Below are 22941 nucleotides of genomic sequence, written 5' to 3'. Positions count from 1 at the left end.
TGAGGCCCTAATTAAATGTAAATTCACTGCCTCTTGATTGGTGTGAACTCTAAAAGATTTCTTTATATGAATGGCATATTCATCTAGGGAGAATTCTCATTTTAAGGGGCCCCCTTAGCTTTTACTGAACATTTGGGCAAATTGTATTCGAGGATTAAGTCCTCAGAAAGTCCAGGAGTGATCAGCAATGGAACGTTAGTGTTGGAAGAGGCCTGGCACCCGTCTGGCGCAATGGTTCCCACCACTGGCTACACATCCTGGGAAGATTTTAGAGTATAGTGATGCTTGGGCTTTACCCCCAGGTGTTGATATTAACTTACTGCTATTTAATTGGTATTAACTTAGTACTTAATGAGCAGGTTGAAAATATTTGTGATTCTTGCATTTGGTTTTTTTCCTACATTAAATTATATCAGTATTTATTCTCTATGTATTAATTTTATTTACTTATTTTTAATATAATTTTAATTTTATATTAAAGTATAATTGATTTACAGTGTTATATTTCAGGTGTACAGCAAAGTGATTCAGTTGTACATATACATATATCCATTCTTTTTCAGATTCTTTTCCAATATAGTTTATTATACAATATTGAGTATAGTTCCCTGTGCTATATAGTAGGTCCTTGTTGACGATCTATTTTATATATAGTAGTGTGTATATGTTAATCTCAAACTCATAACTTATTCCCCCCCACCTTTCCCCTATGGTAACCATAAGTTTGTTTTCGAAGGCTGTGAGCCTGTTTCTGTTTTGTAAATAAGTTCACTTGTATCATTTTTTTAGGTTCCACATATAAGTGATATCATGTGATATTTGTCTTTCTCTGTCTGACTTACATCACTTAGTATGGTACTCTCTAGGTCCATCCATGTTGCTGCAAATGGTATTATTTCATTCTTTTTTATGGCTGAGTAGTATCCCATTGTACTTATACCACATCTTCTTTATCTATTCCTCTGTTAATGGACATTTAGGTTACTTCCATGTCTTGACTATTGTAAATAGTGCTGCAATGAACATTGGAGTGCATGTATCATTTCGAATCATGGTTTTGTCTGGATATATGCCCAGAAGTGGGGTTGCTGGATCATATGGTAGTTCTATTTTTCAGTTGTATAAGGAACCTCCATGCTGTTCTCCATAGTGGTTATACCAATTTACATTCTTTCGTACCAATTTACATTCCCACCAACAGTGTGGGAGGGTTCCCTTTTCTCCACACCCTCTCTAGCATTTATTGTTTGTAGAATTTTTCATGATGGCCATTCTGACTGGTGTGAGGTGATATCTCATTGTAGTTTTGATTTGCATTTCTTAATAATTGGTGATGTTGAGCATCTTTTCATGTGCTTTTTGGCCATCTGTATGTCTTCTTTAGAGAAATATCTGTTTAGATCTTCTGCCCTTTTTTTTTTTTTTTGGTTTGTTTGTTTTTTGATATGGAGCTGCATGAGGTATTTGTATATTTTGGGATTAATTCCTTGTTGGTTGCTTCCTTTGCAAATATTTACTCCCATTCTGTGGGTTGTCTTTTCGTTTTGTTTCTGGTTTCCTTTGCTGTGCAAAAGCTTTTTAAGTTTCATTAGCCCCCATTTGTTTATTTTTGTTTTTATTTTCATTACTCTGGGAGGTGGATCCAAAAGATCTTGCTGTGATTTATGTCAGAGAGTGTTCTGCCTATGTTTTCCTCTAAGAGTTTTATAGTATCCAGTCTTACATTTAGGTCTTTAACCCATTTTGAGTTTATTTTTGCATATGGTGTTAGGGAGTGTTCTAATTTCATTCTTTTACATGTAGCTGTCCAGTTTTCCCAGCACCACTTATTGAAGAGACTGTCTTTTCTCCATTGTATATTCTTGCTTCCTTTGTTGTAGATCAGTTGACCATAGGTGCAGGGGTTTATTTCTGTACTTTCTATCCTGTTCTATTGATCTATATTTCTGTTTTTGTGCCAGTACCATACTGTTTTGATTACTGCAGATTTGTAGTATAGTCTGAGGTTAGGGAGCCTGATTCCTCCAGCTCTGTTTTTCTTTCTCAGGATGGCTTTGGCTATTCAGGGTCTTTTGTGTTTCCATACAAAGTTAAAACTTTTTTGTTTACCAGATTTATTGATGAGCTCTAGTAGTTTTCTGGTAGCATCTTTAGGATTTTCTATGTATAGTATCATGTTATCTGCAAACAGTGACAGTTTTCCTTCTTTTCCAATTTGGATTCCTTTTATTTTTCTTCTCTGATTGCCATGGCTAGGGCTTCCAAAACTATGTTGAATAAAAATGGCGAGAGTGGATATCCTTGTCTTGTTCCTGATCTTAGAGGAAATGCTTTCAGCTTTTAACCATTGAGAGTGATGTTAGCTGTGGATTTGTCATATATGGCCTTTATTATGCTTAAATAGTTTCCCTCTATGCCCACTTTCTGGAGAGTTTTTATCATAAACCGGTGTTGAATTTTGTCAAAAGGTTTTTCTGCATCTACTGAGGTGATCATAGTCTTTGGTTTTTTTTTAAATTGGAGCATAGTTGCTTTACAATGTTGTGTTAGTTTCTGCTGTACAGCAAAGTGAATCAGCCATATGTATACATATATCCCCTTCCTCCCAGACTTCTTTCCCATCTAGGTCACCACAGAGCACAGAGTAGAGTTCCCTATGCTATACAATAGGTTCTTACCAGTTATCTATTTTATACATAGTAGTGTATATATGTCAATCCCAGTCTCCCACTTCATCTTTGCTACTATTTTTTGAGGATTTTTGTGTCTATATTCATCAGTGATATTGGCCTGTAATTTTCTTTTTCTGTGGTATCTTTGTCTGTTTTTTTGTATCAGGGTGATGGTGGTCTCATAGAATGAATTTGGGAGGGTTCCTTCCTCTGCAATTTTTTGGAAGAGTTTCAGTAGAATAGGTGTTAAGGCTTCTCTAAATGTTTGATAGAATTCACCTGTGAAGCCATCTGGTCCTGGACTTCTGTTTGTTGGAAGATTTTTAATCACAGTTTCAATTTCAGTACTTGTGATTTGTCTGTTCATATTTTCTATTTCTTCCTGGTTCAGTCTTGGAAGGCTATACCTTTCTAAGAATTTGTCCATTTCTTCTAGGTTGTCCATTTTATTGGCATATAGTTGCTTGTAGTAGTCTCTTATGATCCTTTGTATTTCTGTAGTGTCAGTTGTAACTTCTCCTTTTTCATTTCTAATTTTATTGATTTGAGCCCTCTTCCTTTTTTTCTTGATGAGACTGGCTTAAGGCTTGTCAGTTTTGTTTATCTTTTCAAAGAACCAGCTTTTAGTTTCATTGATTTTTGCTATCATTTCCTTCATTTCTTTTTCATTTATTTCTGCTCTGATCTTTATGATTTCTTTCCTTCTACTAACTTTGGGTTTTGTTTGTTCTTTCTCTAGTTGCTTGAGGTGTAAGATTAAGTTGTTTATTTGAAATTTTTCTTGTTTCCTGAAGTAAGATTGTATTGCTATAAACTTCCCTCTTAGAACTGCTTTTGCTGTGTCCCATAGTTTTTGGATTGTCATCTTTTCATTGTCATTTGTCTCCAGGTATTCTTTTATTTCCTCTTTGATTTCTTCAGTGATCCTTTGTTTGTTTAGTAACATATTGTTTAGCCTCCATGTGTTTGTGTTTTTTACAGTTTTGGTGTGTGTGTGTGTGTGTGTGTGAGATTGATTTCAAATCTCATAGTGTTGTGGTCAGAAAAGATACTTGATATGATTTCAGTATTTTTTAATTTACTGAGGCTTGATTTGTGGCCCAGCATGTGATCTATCCTGGAGAATGTTCCATGTGCATTTGAGAAGAATGTTTATTCTGCTGCTTTCTATAAATATCAATTAAGTCCATCTGGTCAAATGTGTCATTTAAGGCCTGTGGTTCCTTATTGATCTTCTGTCTGGATGATATGTACATTCATGTAAACTGGGGTGTTAAAGCCACTATCACTGTGTTACTGTCGATTTCTGCTTTTACTGCTGTTAGCATTTGCCTTATATATTGAGGTGCTCCTATGTTGGGTGCATATATATTTACAATTGTTATATCTTCTTCTTGGATTGATCCCTTGATCATTATGTAGTGTCCTTCTTTGTCTCTTATAACAGTCTTTAAAGTCTATTTTGTCTGATGTGAGTATTGCTACTCCAGCTTTCTTTTGATTTCCGTTTACATGGGATATTTCCATCCCTTCACTTTCAGTCTGCATGTGTCTTTTGGTTGGAGCATTTAATCCATTTACCCTTAAGGTAATTATCCATATGTATGTTCTTATTGCCATCTTGTTAATTGTTTTGGATTTGTTTTTGTAGGTATTTTTCCTTCTCTTTCTCTTTTGTTCTCATGTGATTTGATGACCATCTTTAGTGTTGTGTTTGCATTGCTTTTTATTTTTTGTGTGCGTATCTATTGTAGATTTTTGGTTTGTGGTTCCCATGAGGTGTTTTGGTTTTTTTTAACATCTTTATTGGAGTATAATTGCCTTACAATGGTGTCTTAGTTTCTGCTTTATAACAAGGTGAATCAGTTATACAATACCTGTGTTCCCATATCTCTTCCCTCTTGCATCTCCCTCCCTCCCACCCTCTCTACCCCACCCTTCTAGGTGGTCACAAACCACCGAACTGATCTCCCTGTGCTATGCAGCTGCTTCCCACTAGCTATCTATTTTACATTTGGTAGTGTATATATGTCCATGCCACTCTCTCACTTTGTCACAGCTTACCCTTCCCCCTCCCCATTTCCTCAAGTCCATTCTCTAGTAGGTCTGTGTCTTTATTTCCATCTTACCCCTAGGTTCTTCATGACCTTTTTTTTTTCTTAGATTACACATATAGGTGTTAGCATACGGTATTTGTTTTTCTCTGTCTGACTTACTTCACTCTCTATGACATACTCTAGGTCCATCCACCTCACTACAAATAACTCAATTTCATTTATTTTTATGGCTGAGTAATATTCCATTGTATATATGTGCCACATCTTCTTTATCCATTCATCTGTTGATGTACACTGAGGTTGCTTCCATGTCCTGGCTATTGTAAATAGAGCTACAATGAACATATTGGTACATGACTCTATTTGAATTATGGTTTTCTCAGGGTATATGCCCAGTAGTGGGATTGCTGGGTCATATGGTAGTTCTATTTGTAGTTTTTTAAGGAACCTCCATACTGTTATCCATAGTGGCTGTATCAATTTACATTCCCACGAACAGTGCAAGAGTGTTCCCTGTTCTCCACACCCTCTCCAGCATTTATTGTTTCTAGATTGTTTGATGATGGCCATTCTGACCGGTGTGAGATGATATCTCATTGTAGTTTTGATTTGCATTTCTGTAATGATTAATGATGTTGAGCATCCTTTCATGTGTTTGTTGGCAATCTGTATATCTTCTTTGGAGGCCAGAAACTATCAAACTCTTAGAGGAAAATATAGGCAGAACACTCTATGACATAAATCACAGCAAGATCCTTTTTGACCCACCTCCTAGAGAAATGGAAATAAAAATAAAAATAAACAAATGGGACCTAATGAAACTTAAAAGCTTCTGCACAGCAAAGGAAACCATAAAGAAGACCAAAAGACAACACTTAGAATGGGAGAAAATATTTGCAAATGAAGCAACTGACAAAGGATTAATCTCCAAAATTTACAATCAGCTCATGCAGTTCAATAGCAAAAAATCAAACAACCCAATCCAAAAATGGGCAGAAGACCTAAATAGACATTTCTCCCATGAGGTTTTGATATAGCAGTCTATATATATACAAGATTGTTTTCAGTTGCTGGTCTCTTAATTTCAAATGCATTTCCAATATCCTGCATTTGTACTGTCCTCATGGTTGCTGGTTTTGATATCATATTTGTGTGTGGATGTTTTCCTACGTTTACTGTACGTTTGTTTGCCTTTACCGGTGAGCTTTCCCATTCGTAATTTTTTTGTTTCTAGTTGTGACCTTTTCTTTTCCGGCTAGAGAATTTCATTTAGCATTTGTTGTAAAGCTGGTTTGGTGGTGCTGAATTCTCTTAGCCTTTGCTTGTTTGTAAAGCTTTTGATTTCTCCACTGAATCTGAATGAGAGCCTTGCTGGGTAGAGTATTCTTGTAGGCTGTAGGTTTTTGCCTTTCATCACTTTAAATATATCATGCCATGCCCTCCTTTTTCAGGTAAATTGACTTCTTTTTCAGGTAGATTGACTTCTTTTTCAGGTAGATTGACCATCTCTACTTCACTTAGTTGTTCTTCTGGGGTTTTATCTTGTTCCTTCATCTGGAATGTATTTCTCTGCCATTTCATTTTGTCTAACTTTCTGTGTTTGTGGTCTCTGTTTCTCAGGCTGCGGGATTGTAATTCTTGCTTCTGGTGTCAGCCCATTGGTGGGTGAGGTTGGTCCAGGGGCTTGTGGAAGCTTTCTTGTAGGAGGAATTAGTGCCTGCCCACTGGTGGGTGGAGCTGCGTCTTGTCCCTTTGATGTCCAGGGCCATGTCAAGGGGTGAATTTATAGGCGATTGTTGGCTCAGGACAACTTTAGGCAGCCTGTCTGCTGATGGGTGCGGCTGTGTTTCCCCCCTACCCCCACCACTGGTTGTTTGGCCTGAGGTATCCCAGCACTGGAGTCTGCAAACTGTTTGGTAGGGCCAGATCTCGGTGCCAAAATGGCAACATCTGGGAGAGCTCACTCCAATAAGGGGTCCCTGGGGCCTCTGCTACCAGTGTCCTTGCCCCCACAGTGAGCCACAGCCAACCACTGCCTCCCCAGGAGACCCTCCAAGACCTGCAGGTAGGTTTGGCCCAGGATCCTATGGAGTCGCTGCTTTGCCCTGGGTCCCAGTGCATATGAAACCTTGTCTGCACCCTCCAAGAGTGGAGTCTCTATTTCCCCCAGTCGTGTGGAGCTCCTGCACTCAAGTCCCACTGGCCTTCAAAGCCAAATGCTCTGGGGGCTCCTCCTCCCAATGCCAGACCCTCAGGCTGGAGAGCCTGACATGGGGCTCAGATCTCACTCCTGTGGGAGAACCTCTGTGATATAATTATTTTCCAGCTTTTGGTCTCCCACCCAGTGGGTATGGCATTTTATTATATCATGAACGTGCCCCTGCTACTGTCTTGTTGTGGCTTCTTTTTTGTCTTTGGGTGTGTAATATCTTTTTTGGTAGGTTCAAGTCTTTTTTGTAGGTGGTTGTTCAGCAGTTAGTTGTGATTTTGGCGTTTTCATGAGAGGAGGTGAGCTCAAGTCCTTCTCCTCTACCATCTTGTTTCCTGCTCATACCTTGCATATTGGATATTACTGTTTCTGCTGTTCTGTGATCCCATTATATCTTATCTTCCAAAGTGGTTGAATTGGACTGGATCTATACATGAATTTCCTGTTGTTTTGCTGATGAACTGTACACTTTCCAGTTACGAGTAGATTGTAAAAAGTACAGTGCTATCTAGTGAGAACTCTGTAATTTTAAGAGCCTAGAATGTTTTAATGAAATACTGCTTTTAGAACACTGTTCTCCCAGACTCCATAATTTGTATCACACAGTTTTACTCTTTATTGTTGATGACAGTATGAATTATTATTGGTTACTTATGGGCAAATGATTATTTTCAAGATTATTTTAGTGGCTAAAATACTTAGCCCCTAGCACTAATTTGTATAATCAGTGCTTTGTAGTCTGCAAGATGATCGTACATACATTATCTTAATTGACCTCACAACAGAACTGAGATGGTGTCATTCATTCATTTTAGAGATGATGAGGTTAAGGTTAGAGATGCTAAGACTTGCCTGAGCTTGCATAGATAAAATGGGTACTTGGACCTTATTCATACTTGGTCCTTAGACCAAGTGTTCTTTCTTCAGAGCTGTTTCTGTGGTCAATACTTGTTCCTTTCTGCCTAATCAAAGGTCCTCCTTCTTTGTCTGATGATTGGAGCAATAGCTTCCTACTTGATGAGAGGTTAGCAGCCTCTTTCTCTAGTCTAGTCTCTGCCGCTACAATTGGTCCTTCTTTCTATTAGAGCTTCACAGAATGTGGTCCATGGACCACCTGCATCAGAATCTCCTGGGCTGTGTTTTAAAATGCATGTGCCTGGACCTAATTTCTGATCCACTAAATCAGAATCTCTGACATGGGCTGGGGGAATATGCACTTTAAACAATTGCCATTCTCTTTGTTTTCACTGTAAAGCTATCTCAAAAGTGTGTTATTAGCATTGTGGAGAGCCACCAAAAATTTGATCAAAAAACTATCCTAAATCATCACAGTTTATTTACCTTGGATGGACGAAGTTAAAAAATGTGATACCAGTTCTCAGTGATTGTGGTTAATTATTACTTATTCATTCAGGACTAAGGTAAGTAGACACAAGGTGCTAAAATGTGTATTAGCAATTCCTGACTCATCTCCGTAGCCAAGTACTCCATTTGGGTAGGTAACGTTGTGCTCTGAATGTTAGGATAGAGTCTTGGCAATTGGACAGTATCTGAAAGAAAGCAAAAACACATGAATGCTGAACAGAGCAACTTTTTATCTTTTTTAAACAGATTTTTGATATTTCCTGGGATCCATATCAGCCGAACAGAGTGGTTAGCTGTGGAGTGAAACATATAAAGGTAAAGTAGTTATTATAAAGAAATTTTGGTACCTTGTATGAAAATAATTCCAGATGTTTATATATATAATTTGGTGTTGAGAAACTGCTTCAAACTGCTTTTTTCCCCTTAAATTTGGAGGCTTCTTACCTGCATCTCTGATCCCAGAGCACACTAACATCAGCTGATGGGCCTCCCGTTTAGAAATGCAGTATAACAACAATCAAGCGAAGTGCTCAGCAGGCAGCTGAAAAGGAAACTTTATGTTAATTAAATATTATACAGAAGGGCTTCCCTGATGGCGTCGTGGTTGAGAGTCCGCCTGCCGATGCAGGGGACGCGGGTTCGTGCCCTGGTCTGGGAAGATCTCACATGCCGTGGAGCGGCTGGGCCCGTGAGCCATGGCTGCTGAGCCTGCGCGTCCGGAGCCTGTGCTCCCCAACGGGAGAGGCCACGGCGGTGAGAGGCCCGCGTACCGCAAAATATATATAAAAAAGACAGAAGACTCATAATACTTTTCGGATTGCATGTTTTAAAACAGTTCTGATTTTAATTTTGTGAATTAAGTTTTTTCATTGTGAATGTTTATACATATTGCATGTCAAAACTTTTTGATATGTTGATATGTTCTTTTAGAAGAAAGATGCCATGTTGTGATGGACCTAGAAGGAGAGCGATATATAGTACAAACCTACCTGGGCCATTGGCTTTTAAATGCCTAGCTTCCTGTAGACTTTTAAATTTTCCCATTATTTTAAAATTATTTTACAATAACATGCATTTCTTCCAAAATAAGAAAAAAGTAATGGAAACACAGGAGACAAAAAGATAAGTCTATAGGTTCTACTCTTCAAAGGTGTCACATGTCCTTAGGGCTTCATAAACATTTTATAATCCTTGTGCAGAGAGCTGATTTTAACCTGAGGCTATGTTTGCTGAAATGAAGGCACTTTTTGCTTCAACAGTAGTTGGATAATCCTTTCTCATAATTTATACAGTCCAACTGAAAGACTAGAAAACTCATTAAATTTGATAAACATTAGTTGAGTTTGTACCATGTGATAGAATAAAAACTGACCCGATTTTCAGTTTGCTTAAAACTGAGCAATTAAAACATTGAAATAGAACATTCTGTAAGAGTGGCAAAACCAAAATTCTCTAGGGATAACAGAGAGATCCCAACTGGTTAGAGGAATGTTAAGTGGTTCAGGAAGGGATGCTATTTGAGCTGAGCCTTAATGGATAGGTGAGTTTGGTAGGGTGGGCTTGGAAGGCAGCAGAACCCAGGGAAGGGGTTGCCCTTCAGTCAGGAGTTAATAGGCAGGGACTGGTCACCCATCGAATCATAGGTCTGGGGAGCAGAAGGGTCCTTGGCCCATTAACATGTTCACAGATTATCAACTTTTTCATCACCAAAGAACATCTTAGTTGTCTTTCCAAGGGAACAAATATTTTGAAAAATTTTGGCCATGAAATACATGGTAGCCATTACATCTTAATTCCCTTAACAGTTTTTAATTAACCAAGGATATAATATATATCTGCTAGCATGAGTTTCTGATCATAACATATGGAAGAGGCACTGAGTTGTTATTTCAGCCACAAGCAAAGAAATACATGAGCTCAAGATGAGCCGGATTCCATTATTCCATGGTGGCTCTCTGGAAGTCTGGCACCCTGACCAGGGAGCCTTCAGCCAACTTGCATATTCCACAGTGAGGAAGCCAAGACCTAGGATGTTGTTTGACTTTGAATCCTGGTTCTGTCTCCCTCTACTTGATTCTGGGAAAGCTATTTTATCTCCGAGACTGAATTTCTTTCTTTCCCAAAAAAACAAAAACAAAAAAGACAGGATAAAAAGGGGGGGTGGGGATAACTACCTCCTGAATTTAAGAGTTACATTAAACAGTGTATGGAACCAGTAGGGGCACAATAATATTAATTTCTTTTCCCATTTCCTAGGTCTACAAAAATAGTGGCACAGATAAGATTTAAACTCCGTTTCTGGCTCCCTTTGACAAGCTCTTTTCTCTTAGCAATTATTTCTTTAATGATCTATCTTGGCTTAAGTCCCCACCCCCAAACCAGATTATCAGAGATAATAGATTAACTGCTTTAATTGATAGATTCGTCCAGTTTCCCTGTTTCTTTCCATCTTTGGTTAACTCCTTTAATCAGTTGATTCTAAAAGCAGAGACAGATAGAACCCTGGAACCTCATTTGAAAACACTAAGAGCTGTTTGTCCTGTTAAATTTGTTAATTGTGTTTTGGCAGACCTAGGCATTTTTTCTAAGCAAAAACAAGCATTTTTACCTCAAATGGAAGAATCTGCAAATGCAGATTTTTTATTAATTATGTCATTCTTTATTCTTTATTAATTTTGTTTAGAAGGAAATCCACAACAAATTTCAGCAGGCTTTAACAAATTATTTTCACTATCTGTATTTTCTACATGCAATTCCAGGACCCCCACCTTTTTTCCCCAAAGCCGCCTAACATCAAACGAATCATTCCAGTCACAAAGTGAATGCAGAATCTCTAATGCACTCCAAGAAAATTTTTTTTTTTTTTTTTTTGCGATACGCGGGCGCCTCACTGTTGTGGCCTCTCCTGTCGCGGAGCACACGCTCCGGATGCGGCCATGGCTCACGGGCCCAGCAGCTCCGCGGCATGTGGGATCTTCCCGGACCAGGGCACGAACCCGTATCCCCTGCATCGGCAGGCGGACTCTCAACCACTGCGCCACCAGGGAAGCCCCCAAGAAAATATTTTTACGTGAAATTTTTGTAGCTAGGGTAAAATTCTTTCTCATTTTACAATCCCCAGTGTTTGGCAAACAGGCAAATTATGATTATCTGAAATGAATGCTTGAAAAACAGTAGCAGTTGAGCATTTTCTGCTTGCTTGGTTTTACAGGAAATGAGCCTACCAGGTTTGTTGGCTGTTATTGTTCTTTCTCCATTCTTTAGTCGCAGACAGAAGGGACCTCAGGGATTACTTAGGGTCAGATGAGCTCCCAAGTACCTGCCAGTTCTAACAGAATTTGCATTACAATCTGTGAATGGAGATTGGAGAAGATAAACAATGTGCTTTCATTTGATGTGGAGTTAATGGTGTGTTGCTACCCTAATCTGTCACTGTTTTCCAAACATGAAGTGCTTCTCAAGAAGAGATAATGTCTCAGATTTGCCATTTTCTGCAGAAATTCTCATGCCTATCCTGTCATTACAGCTATATATGCCTTTTTAGAGAATCATCTGATTATCTGGAATGTTTCATGTTGACATTATGCCATCTGACTGGGTGATTTCATCAGAAAAAATCTTTGTGTAGGGATAAGTCTCTCTTTTTTGTGGTTGTCCATCTAGAAATATTTCAACAACTCTGGCCAAAGTACACATCCCAAGTTAAAGGGATAATAATTACCAAATAGTTACGCTTCCTTTAATTTTCATGCATGGGGAGATAATAGAAGGATAAATGTCTGCCTTAAGCATCACCGTGTAACAGCAAGTTCTTTGGCATGTAGGTACAACCAGTAGTTGTTTATGTCTCATAGTTTGTTCAGGTTCAAAGTTAATACTTAAATGTTTTCCCAAGGCATATACCTAACTATCCTTCCCCAGATTGTTCTTATTCTTTTGATGTATACTTTAGTGCCTTTTTGTAAAATCAGTAATAGCCAAAGAAGCAAATCACCAGAGTTGATACTTAATGAGAGAAGAATCTTGTATAGTCTCAGATGATGGCACATCTTTCTCTCATTCTCCCCAAGGGCCACCACCTCCACAGCTGCCTGAGTCCTGGCCCTCCTGAGGGGTGCACCCATCTAGAACTGCTTCCTCGAGTACCCAGCCACTCTGGGAGGACCGTCATTTTTCCTCTCCTGCAGGCACAGGATATTAGGGTTGTCACTAATTTTTCCGCACACATTTCCTGTCACTTGGATTCACCTAACCCTGCTCTCCTAAACCACGATGCAGTTTCTTCCTCACCAATGACCCAAATCCTATTCTTGTTCATTCCAGTTAATTCAACATGGTTCTCTATCTTCAAATTTCCTTACCACTTGTATGCAGTCTGAATATGCTGCCTTCAAATGATCTTTTTTTGTTTTATATGTATCTTCTTCATTGGATTTAAAGTTCTCAAGGCAAATATTTCAATACTTTCTCATGTATAACCCCTGATGAACCTTTGGCAAGTCACTTATGCCTTCTTTCTCTCCTTTCCAAATGGGTGTAATAATAATATCTGCCTTAGCCTATTCGTAAGGGTATTATGAAGATCAAATAACTAAACACATGTAAAGAGCCTTTATAAATTGTGAGAGGCTACGTACATGGCAGTAAAATTATACCAGTTCACATACTGAAAGAAAATATGTCAGAGTGAAATACTTAATTTCTACATAACCATGGGAGTCTCCCTGCTGCTATCTATAAAGCAGCTCAACCTTTATGCTTATAGTCTCCCTCATAATAAATTATGCAACTAAAACTGAAAAGCCTAGTCAGTTATTTGGCTATATGAAATATAACCTATATTTAGAAACATTTCTGAGTAATGTTTCTACAGTGAAGATTTATGTAATTTTTAGTTAGAAATTATTTCTAAATGCATATATATATACGTGCAACAAAAACACCTAGAAGATATATCAACATGTTAACAGGAGGTTGTGAATAATTCCAATTTTCCTCTTTTCACTTTTCTCTGTTTCTAAACTTCTCTACAGTGAACCTATACTAGTGCTATAACTTGACAAGAAATTAAACAAAAAAATGAACATTAAACATTTAGCAAAGTTTTGGAATGTAGGAACTTTGAGAGTTTAAAAAATATTGTTATAAGTTTTTTTTTTTACTGCTAGTAGTTGGCTAAAATGTTTTGCAGTTCTCTGCCGTTATAACAAAACAAGTTAAATTATGTGTATCTAGTGCACCTATAGTAAATTATGTAAAATGTATTGAAACATTAGCAAATAAATACCAATAATGAGATGCATCAGAATACTCTTTTTTTTGGATCTATTTATTTTATCACTTATTTTCTAGTTTTGGACACTATGTGGAAATGCCCTGACTGCAAAAAGAGGGATATTTGGCAAAACAGGGGATCTTCAGACCATCCTTTGCCTTGCATGTGCCAAAGAAGACATCACCTACTCTGGTGCTTTAAATGGCGACATCTATGTCTGGAAAGGGCTCAATTTAGTCCGCACCATTCAAGGAGCACATAGTGTAAGTATTTCCGTATAGAAGTTTGGGAATGACTTATTAAATAAGTAAAAGTCACAAATCTCTGTATTTTTGCCCTGTTGCTTTAAGATCAGCCAGTTCTGCTGAACACTCACTAAACATTCATGAAGGATTTCCCTATTTATTTTTGTTCACCTGGAAGAAATTAATATTTCAAAAGCTTAATAACTTAATTAGCTTTCGTCTCAATTATCGATTGACTGATTAGTGTTGTAATTCAGCAGTACCAGCTTGACAGAAACTAGAAGTATTTCATCGTCAGTTTCATCTTCTAAACCAGCATTTCTTTTTTTTTTTGCGGTACACGGGCCTCTCACTGTTGTGGCCTCTCCTGTTGCGGAGCACAGGCTCTGGACGCACAGGCTCAGCGGCCATGGCTCACGGGCCCAGCCGCTCCGTGGCATGTGGGATCTTCCCGGACCGGGGCACGAACCCATATCCCCTACATCGGCAGGCGGACTCTCAACCACTGCACCACCAGGGAAGCCCAACCAGCATTTCTTAAACGTTAATGTGCCTATGAATCTCCTGGAGATCTTGTTAAAAAGCAGGTTGTCAGTATCACTGATGAACATAGATGCAAAAATCCTCAGCAAAATACTAGCAAACAGAATCCAATAGCACATTAAAAGGATCATACACCATGATCAAGTGGGGTTTATCCCAGGAATGCAAGGATTCTTCATTATACACAAATCCATCAATGTGATAAATCATATTAACAAATTGAAGGAGAAAAACCACATGATCATCTCAATAGATGCAGAAAAAGCTTTCAACAAAATTCAGTACCCATTTATGATAAAAACTCTCCAGACAGTGCGCATAGAGGAAACTTACCTCAACATAATAAAGGCCATATATGACAAACCCACAGCCAACATCATTCTCAATGGTGAAAAACTGAAACCATTTCCACTAAGATCAGGAAAAAGACAAGGTTGCCCACTCTCAGGACTATTATAAAACATAGTTTTGGAAGATTTAGCCAATGTGGTCAGAGAAGAAAAAGCAAGAAAAGGAACCCAAATCAGAAAAGAAGAAGTAAAACTGTCACTATTTGCAGATGACATGATACTATACATAGGGAATCCTAAAGATGCTACCAGAAAACTACTAGAGCTAATCAATGAACTTGGTAAAGTAGCAGGATACAAAATCAATGCACAGAAATCTCTTGCATTCCTATACACTAATGATGAAAAATCTGAAAGATAAATTAAGGAAACCCTCCCATTTACCACTGCAACAAAAAGAATAAAATACCTAGGAATAAACCTACCTACAGAGACAAAGACCTGTATGCAGAAAAGTATAAGACACTGATGAAAGAAATTAAAGATGATACAGACAGATGGAGAGATATACCATGTTCTTGGATTGGAAGAATCATTGTGAAAATGACTATACTACCCAAAGCAATCTGCAGATTCAATGCCATCCCTATCAAACTACCACTGGCATTTTTCATAGAACTAGAACAAAAAATTTCACAATTTGTATGGAAACACAAAAGATTGCAAATAGCCAAAGCAATCTTGAGAAAGAAAAATGGAGCTGGAGGAATCAGACTTCCTGACTTCAGACTATACTACAAAGCTACAATAATGAAGACAGTATGATACTGGCACAAAAACAGAAATATAGATCAATGGAACAGAATAGAAAGGCCAGAGATAAACCCACATACATATGGCCACCTTATCTTTGATAAAGGAGGCAAGAATATACAATGGAGAAAAGACAGCCTCTTCAGTAAGTGGTGCTGGGACAACTGGATGGCTACATGTAAAAGAATGAAATTAGAATACTCCCTAACACCATACACAAAATTATAATGGATTAAAGACCTGATCGTAAGGCCAGACACTATAAAACTCTTAGAGGAAAATATAGGCAGAATACTCTATGACATAAATCACAGCAAGATCCTTTTTGACCCACCTCCTAGAGAAATGGAAATAAAAACAAAAATAAACAAATGGGACCTAATGAAACTTCAAAGCTTTTGCACAGCAAAGGAAACCATAAACAAGACGAAAAGACAACCCTTATAATGGGCAAAAATATTTGTAAACGAAGCAACTGACAAAGGATTAATCTCCAGAATATACAAGCAGCTCATGCAGCTCAATATCAAAAAAACAAACAACCCAGTCCAAAAATGGGCAGAAGACCTAAATCGACATTTCTCCAGAGAAGATATACAGATTGCCAACAAACACATGAAAGGATGCTCAACATCACTAATCATTAGAGAAATGCAAATTAAAAGTACAATGAGGTATTACCTCACACTGGCCAGAATGGCCATCATCAAAAAATCTACAAACAATAAATCTTGGAGAGAGTGTGGAGAAAAGGAAACCCTCTTGCACTGTTGGTGGGAATATAAATTGATACAGCCACAATGGAGAACAGTATGGAGGTTCCTTAAAAAACTAAAAACAGAATTACCATATGACCCAGCAATCCCACTACTGGGCATATACCCTGAGAAAACCATAATTCAAAAAGAGTCATGTACCACAATGTTCATTGCAGCACTATTTACAATAGCCAGGACATGGAAGCAACCTAAGTGTCCATCAACAGTTGAATGAACAAAGAAGATGTGGCACATACATACAATGGAATTTTACTCAGCCATAAAAAGAAACAAAATTGAATTATTTATAGTGAGGTGGATGGACCTAGAGTCTGTCATACAGAGTGAAGTAAGTCAAAGAGAAAAACAAATACCGTATGCTAACACATATATATGGAATCTAAAAAAAAAAGTTATGAAGAACCTAGGAGCAGGACAGGCATAAAGACTCAGACATAGAGAGTGGTCTTAAGGACACGGGGAAGGGGTAAGGGTAGGCTGGGACGAAGTTAGACAGCACTGATATATATACACTACCAACTGCAAAATAGATAGCTAGTGGGAAACAGCCACATAGCACAGGGAGATCAGCTTGGTGCTTTGTGACCAGCTAGAGGGTTGGGATAGGGAGGGTGAGAGGGAGACGCAAGAGGGAGGAGAGGTGGTGATATATGTATACGTATAGCTGCTTTACTTTTTTGTACAGCAGAAACTAATAGAACAGTATAAATCAATTATACTCCAATAAAGATGTTAAAAAAATGCAGACTGTTACTCAGTGTGTCTGGGATGACATTACTGCTGCTGGCCTGTGGCCTATATGTTGAATAGCAAGGATGGAGACAGCTGTTATTTTTATAGTGGTTAATAAGGTAGATTTTCCTCATCTGAGTGAGAGAGCGTCACCTCCATGTCCACATCACAATTTCTTAAAATGCAAACAAAAACCACTGATAAATTCTTTTGATGGTCTGCTCTGTAAGAACAAGGACAAACTTGACTCTGAGCACTCTGCTGAATTCTGACATATATTAAAATAGTTATATTGCTGTGTCTATAGATGATAAAGTAGAAATGACCAGAAGAATGGGGAGATGATGTGAAAGGTAAAGCCTGTTGTAATAAATGGAAATTTGGTAAAATGTTATCAGAAACTCAACAGACCTTTAGCTTTTTGCCCTGTGAACCTGAAGAAAAGTTTCAGCAACTCTTAGCAAAAGAGCTATGAAATTTTAGAACTTTCACTGTCTTGTATGTTGAAGACCAGTTTTCTTGGCTTTGCTAATTATGAAACAGCTCTTGAAACAAAAGGTCAGTATTGGTCCTCATTCATAAAAACAGCTGCGTTAGTAACCTAATTTCTCTTTACACTGGATATTATGTCAACATTATACTCTTGTAACACATTTTCCATGGAAAAGCATCTTTAAGTTGTGAAACCACGTCAGAGGTGAAAAGCGTCTTCAAATAATGCTTAACAAGCTAACACAAGTGTAATTTATGCTTCCATTTAGGCTCAGATGGTGCGTGCTTGAGCTCATTGGGATGCATTTCTGTCACCATCGTCCCTATAGAAGTGTTTGTGTTCCTAGCCCGCATATCTTTACTTGTTTTAAAAGGAATTTATGTGAAACACCGCCACCATTGTCTTTATAATGATTAGCTGTCACAGAAAGAAATTTATGATTTTTATATTTGCTTTAGCCAAGGAATTCCTGAATTTTTTTTACAGCCTGTTATTAGTTTAATCGTGGCAAAGGAGCACTTGAACTAGTTTGCTTTAGTGATATTATGAATTTTTAATCTAGCTAAAATGGCTACTTGCATTGCCAGGATTTCAATAGAGAGCAAGAGATTTGTTTTTTGTTTTATTTTTGCTTTGTTTTGTATTTTTATCATCAAGATCCAGCTATAATGACTGTTTAGAACGATTGCAGCATTGAGTATTATCTGCCTTAATCAACAGGCTGGAATCTTCAGCATGTATGCTTGCGAAGAAGGCTTTGCCACTGGTGGACGAGATGGGTGTATACGATTATGGGATACTGATTTCAAACCAATAACCAAAATTGATCTCAGGGAGACAGAACAAGGATATAAAGGTAACACATGTATTAATACTTATCCATAGATCTTAATGTGTTAAATACAGTGTGAAAGTCTGTTTCTATATTTGTTTCTCTTACCCCATCTTCTACCATGAAGGATTTAAGGTAGTTTACATAAATGTAATGGATACAAGATTAAAAGTATGTTGAATGTAAGTGAATACCCCTTTTTCCTAATTTGCACAAGGGTATCTATATGTACAAGCAGTGGTCCTGCTGCAAAGATAAACAACATAATAATAAAACTACTGACTGGTAACCTGAGAGATGGGACTTTCAGTTATAAAACTGGGAAGTTCTGGGTAAGTTAGTGACCCTAAATGTAACTGCATGCAGCCTCTGAAAATAAATAAATAAATAAATAATAGGAAAAACAAGAGAAATTATTTTTAAAAAAATAGCCTTAGTGGAGTAGCTACCATAGTAGTAGGGGTTAAGAGCCCGGGCTCAGAGTCGGGGAGCCTGGGTTCAAATCCAAGTTTTACCTGTGATAGATTGGAGACCTTGATCAAATTTGTTAACATCTCTGGGCCTCAGTTTCCTCATCTGTAAAATGGGGGTAATACCAACACCAACCTCATAGAGTTCTATGAGGATTAAATACACTTGCAGAGTGCTTAGAGTAAGTCATGGTGCATGGTCAGCCCTCAGTAAACGTTGGCTACTGTTAACAATATGTTAAGTATGTGTACCAGAGAATACAAAGCAGTTTATATACATCTTTTTAAATTCTCATGATAGGCTTATTATCTCATTTTTCATATAGAGAATTTGGCACTGAGAGAGATTAAAGTGGAAAATGTAAATAGGAAAGATAAGATGAAGTAAGTCACAAGTGACGTTAGTCCACTGAGCACATGTGGGGAGTTCTGTTCACGTGAGAATTTAGTGTCCACTTCATTGCATGGACAGTCAAGGCCCTCGAGTTCTCTGCCAGAGAACATGGGCCAATGTAACTTTATCCAGAAAAGTACTTTAGGCAGATATAAGCAAGTAAGCACCCATAAAAGCAATGTTAAAAATGCTAGTAAAGCAGCCAAAAATGTTTGACCTTGAACCGTGAAACTTCTTGGTGTATCCCTCAAGGTAAACTGGAAGCAAAACATATACTTAGATAACTCATGAGTTAACTTACTAGATGGGATTATTGACCATAAACTGGCTAGATGTTGGGGAGCATCAACCAGAAATCGTGATTCCTTTTTGGCAGTCACTTTATCCAGCTCATCCCAAAATTTTATCACATAATCAAGGTATAAATTTTAAAGTGTGAGGATCAGGGCAGAAGCCATATTTACTCTGCTCTACTTTTCTCCCTGATACCCAGTCCCTGACTTCAGGCTCTCAAAGGAGAGTTCAGGAGCCGGTTCAGAACAAGCATCTGTATAGCCAGGGATTTGTATTGATTGTACAAAGCCACCCCCATGGTCAACTCCTATCCCCAGAGTCAAGGGAAGGTGGTCAGGGACACGTTCTATTTTCTATCAGTCTCAACTGATTCCCACACACGCTTGCCAATATCAAAGAGGATATAGGTGGTGCACAGTGGACGGAAGGACCTTAAGCAAGCCTGCATCTCATAGGTGTGGCCTGTAGCACCTGGGCTTATAGCTATCAGGGGAAGGATTAGCATGTATTTTTAGATGGATGGCCAGTGGGACAGTAGCCTGTATTTCAGGAGGAGTAGTGAACTGTGCTTTTAAAGGACTGGATAAACCATGCTGCTGTTCAGGAGCCGTGAAAATGGGTGCCGTTTTCTTGCCACCTTCTTCATTTTTGCAGTCTCAGCTCACTACCAATACTCTTGTTTACTTCATGTTTTACTTTAAATGGATGTGAATGCATCTCTTTCTTCTTTTTTTTAACTTCTCCTCATAAGCAATAATATCTGTGAAATTATGGCTTTAATATACTGTTTATTGTTAAGTTCTAGCTATTGGATTAAAAAATTTTGTCCATGTAGCATCTTCACCATCAGTGGTGCCTTTGCCTGTCACACTTTTGGCAACACTGTAACAGAAGTCTACTATGTACTATCAAACTTCCAAAGAATTGCCGGCATTTTTTCCAGCCCTTAGTGGAAAACAGGACAAATGTATAGAGTCAAACGAATGAAAGGCTCGTGGTTGAAGTGTTGGTAACAACCCCAAATCTGGCTTACTCTTCACCCTCAACTCAGCTAGTTCTCGAGCCTGTGTGGACAGGGCCTTGCAGGGGGAACCTGCCACGATCCTGAACCACCCTCAGGGACTTTCTCTTGCCCTCAGCCGGGCCTTGGCGCCATCATCACACGGAAGCAGGGCCGGGGGGCCGTTGAGTTGAGAAGCCAAGTCTCAGAACAGGCCCTCCATGACGTTCTCTGAGACCAGCTGCCAGGGCCACCCTGTGACAGGGGTGTACTCTAGGGCACCTGAAGGTGGGAGTGAGGCCAGAGTGAGCTAGGAGACCCAGCACAAGTATAAGGATTAAAATATGTAGGATTGCAGGTGAGGATTAAAAGTAGTTGAAATGTATACAGTTTTCTGTTCCAGCTCCCTCTTCAACCAGCCATTACCATACATGCCCTCGCTCTTCCGAGCATTTGCAGACAGTGTGGGTTAAAGGGGAGGGAAGGAAAGACTGTGGGGAGAGGCTGAAACAGGAGGAAGAAGACAAAGTGGACAGGACTTGGGGTGTACTTTGTCCCACCCCATCCTGCCCTGCACACCACCGCCCACCCGCCCCGCCGCCGCCGCCATTCCCCGAAAAGGAGTCTTGACTTTTCCTCCACCTTCAGGCTCTGCCTCAAGATGGAAACAAAGTACCATTTGGAAGGAGCAGATACAAGCAAAGCACTGTTAGAACTAGTTACCAACCAGGGTTCGTGGCCTCCTTAATCAATGGAAATTGATAAGAGGCCGGTCAAGAAATTCAGGCAAGGCTTTATTGGGGCTCCTGCTGCAGCACGAGGGAGCAAAAACAAGTAACACGTTCCTTGCTCCTTCCCTGAGCGGGGGTAAACTGCTTCCTTATATGGGGTGAGGGTAGGGGTGGGTCCAGGGGTCCGGCCAGAGGGGTGGCTTAGGCGGTCTGCCCACTCCCTTGGTGGTGCTGTGTGCAGGGGGCATGCGCAGTACCCTGCTTTTCCTCTGGGCTGGTCAGAAGTGGCAGTTGGGTTTTTGGTCTTTTTGTTCATAATTTAGCCCAACTGTGCAAGCACACAGTTATTTTTAGTTCCTTATAGTTTATTTGTATTTTGTTGCTGGAGGAGACTGTCCAGGTGCAAGCGCTGCAGCAACGGGTCCCAGGGTTTCAGGTCCAAGCCTGTCTTACTACTTTGCTCTCAATTTGGACATGAAGCTACGTGTATGGACAGTTTTATTCTAGTAAAAATTTCTTGATATGAATGAGCCTTCTTCGATATTTTTGCTGTTTGTATAGCAATGACTCGAATTCATTTCTGTGGAAATATAGTAACTTCTCGTATTACTCAAACAACTATTTAAATAAATTTAGCAAGAGAATTAATTATGGCCATGTCCCAACTCCCATGACATAGTACTGATATTCTATAGTCCTTAAATTTATAAACTTACTAGTAAAAATTCAGAAACTGCTACTTAACGTTTGGTAATCTGAGTCTGTTTGTAACAACCACACTTACTATGGCACTATTTCTACTGCCCTTCCTATAGACTTCCAGAAGATCTATAAAATGAATCTGGCCATTTCCAAGTTGTTTTATATAAATATTCATAAGATTTACCTATATTTGCATCTTCTGATAATTATTATTTGCTAAAAAACAAGAAAGAGAACAGTTTTTAGATGAACTAAGATTAACACTAAGCTCAGGAAAAAAAACCCAAAATGATATTACAGCTTTATTATAAAGTGATGGTATTAATCAGTTCTGCTACATCTTTATAGTCAAACTTGAGCTAATTAAGACTTTGACTTCTACTGAAAACAATTAACCCTTCTTTAAATTGAGGGTGAATCAGCTTGGAGATAGGTCATTGTCATATCAACAAGAATCTGTACAGCCAGAGCTGATTCTCAGGGCTTCTTCTCTTCTCCCCAAGTCTTAGTAAAAGAAAATGGACTTCATAAGCCCAGAGGACCATTCCTCAATCAAAGGAATAGTAGTGTTTTATTTATATCACTGACATACAACTTTTGTGAGTTGTGAGTCTGCAAACAAGTTTTTACTAACAATACATGGTGATATAAATCAGCGATCTAATTCATCCAGGATCCCTTATCTACAATTCTGAAGTCAAAAAACTCAGAATGCCAAAATGTACATATATTTTTTATGAGGGCAACCAACTTTTTTATTGTGGTAAGATATACACAAAATTTACCATTTTAACCATTTTTTCAGTAAACATATGAGTGCATCAAGTACAGTCACCTTATGCAGCCATCATGACCATCCATCTCCAGAACATTGTTCATCTTTCCAGACTGAAACATCATACCCATTAAAAAACAACTCCCCATTCCCTTCTCGTCCTGGCCCTGGCAGCCCCCATTCTACTTTCTGTCTCTGTGAATTTGCCTGTTCTAATTTGCCTATTCTTATTCTCGTATAAGTGGAATTATGCAGTATTTGCTCTTTTGT

General features: G+C 38.6%; 1 protein-coding gene across 2 annotated transcripts in view; it reads left to right on the top strand.

The window, feature by feature from the left end:
• The window catches only part of EML6 (EMAP like 6), a 319300-nt gene that overhangs the window by 138615 nt on the left and 157744 nt on the right, over positions 1–22941 (top strand). For both annotated transcript variants that reach the window (XM_060027575.1, XM_060027574.1), the window contains exons 4-6: positions 8550–8618; positions 13656–13841; positions 18194–18329. In XM_060027575.1, the coding sequence (XP_059883558.1) occupies positions 8550–8618; positions 13656–13841; positions 18194–18329 (391 nt within the window). The remainder of the gene's footprint in view (positions 1–8549; positions 8619–13655; positions 13842–18193; positions 18330–22941) is intronic.

Source organism: Delphinus delphis, chromosome 12 (assembly GCF_949987515.2).
Source record: "Delphinus delphis chromosome 12, mDelDel1.2, whole genome shotgun sequence".
Lineage (NCBI taxonomy): Eukaryota > Metazoa > Chordata > Mammalia > Artiodactyla > Delphinidae > Delphinus > Delphinus delphis.
This window is presented reverse-complemented; position numbering and strand designations above follow the sequence as displayed.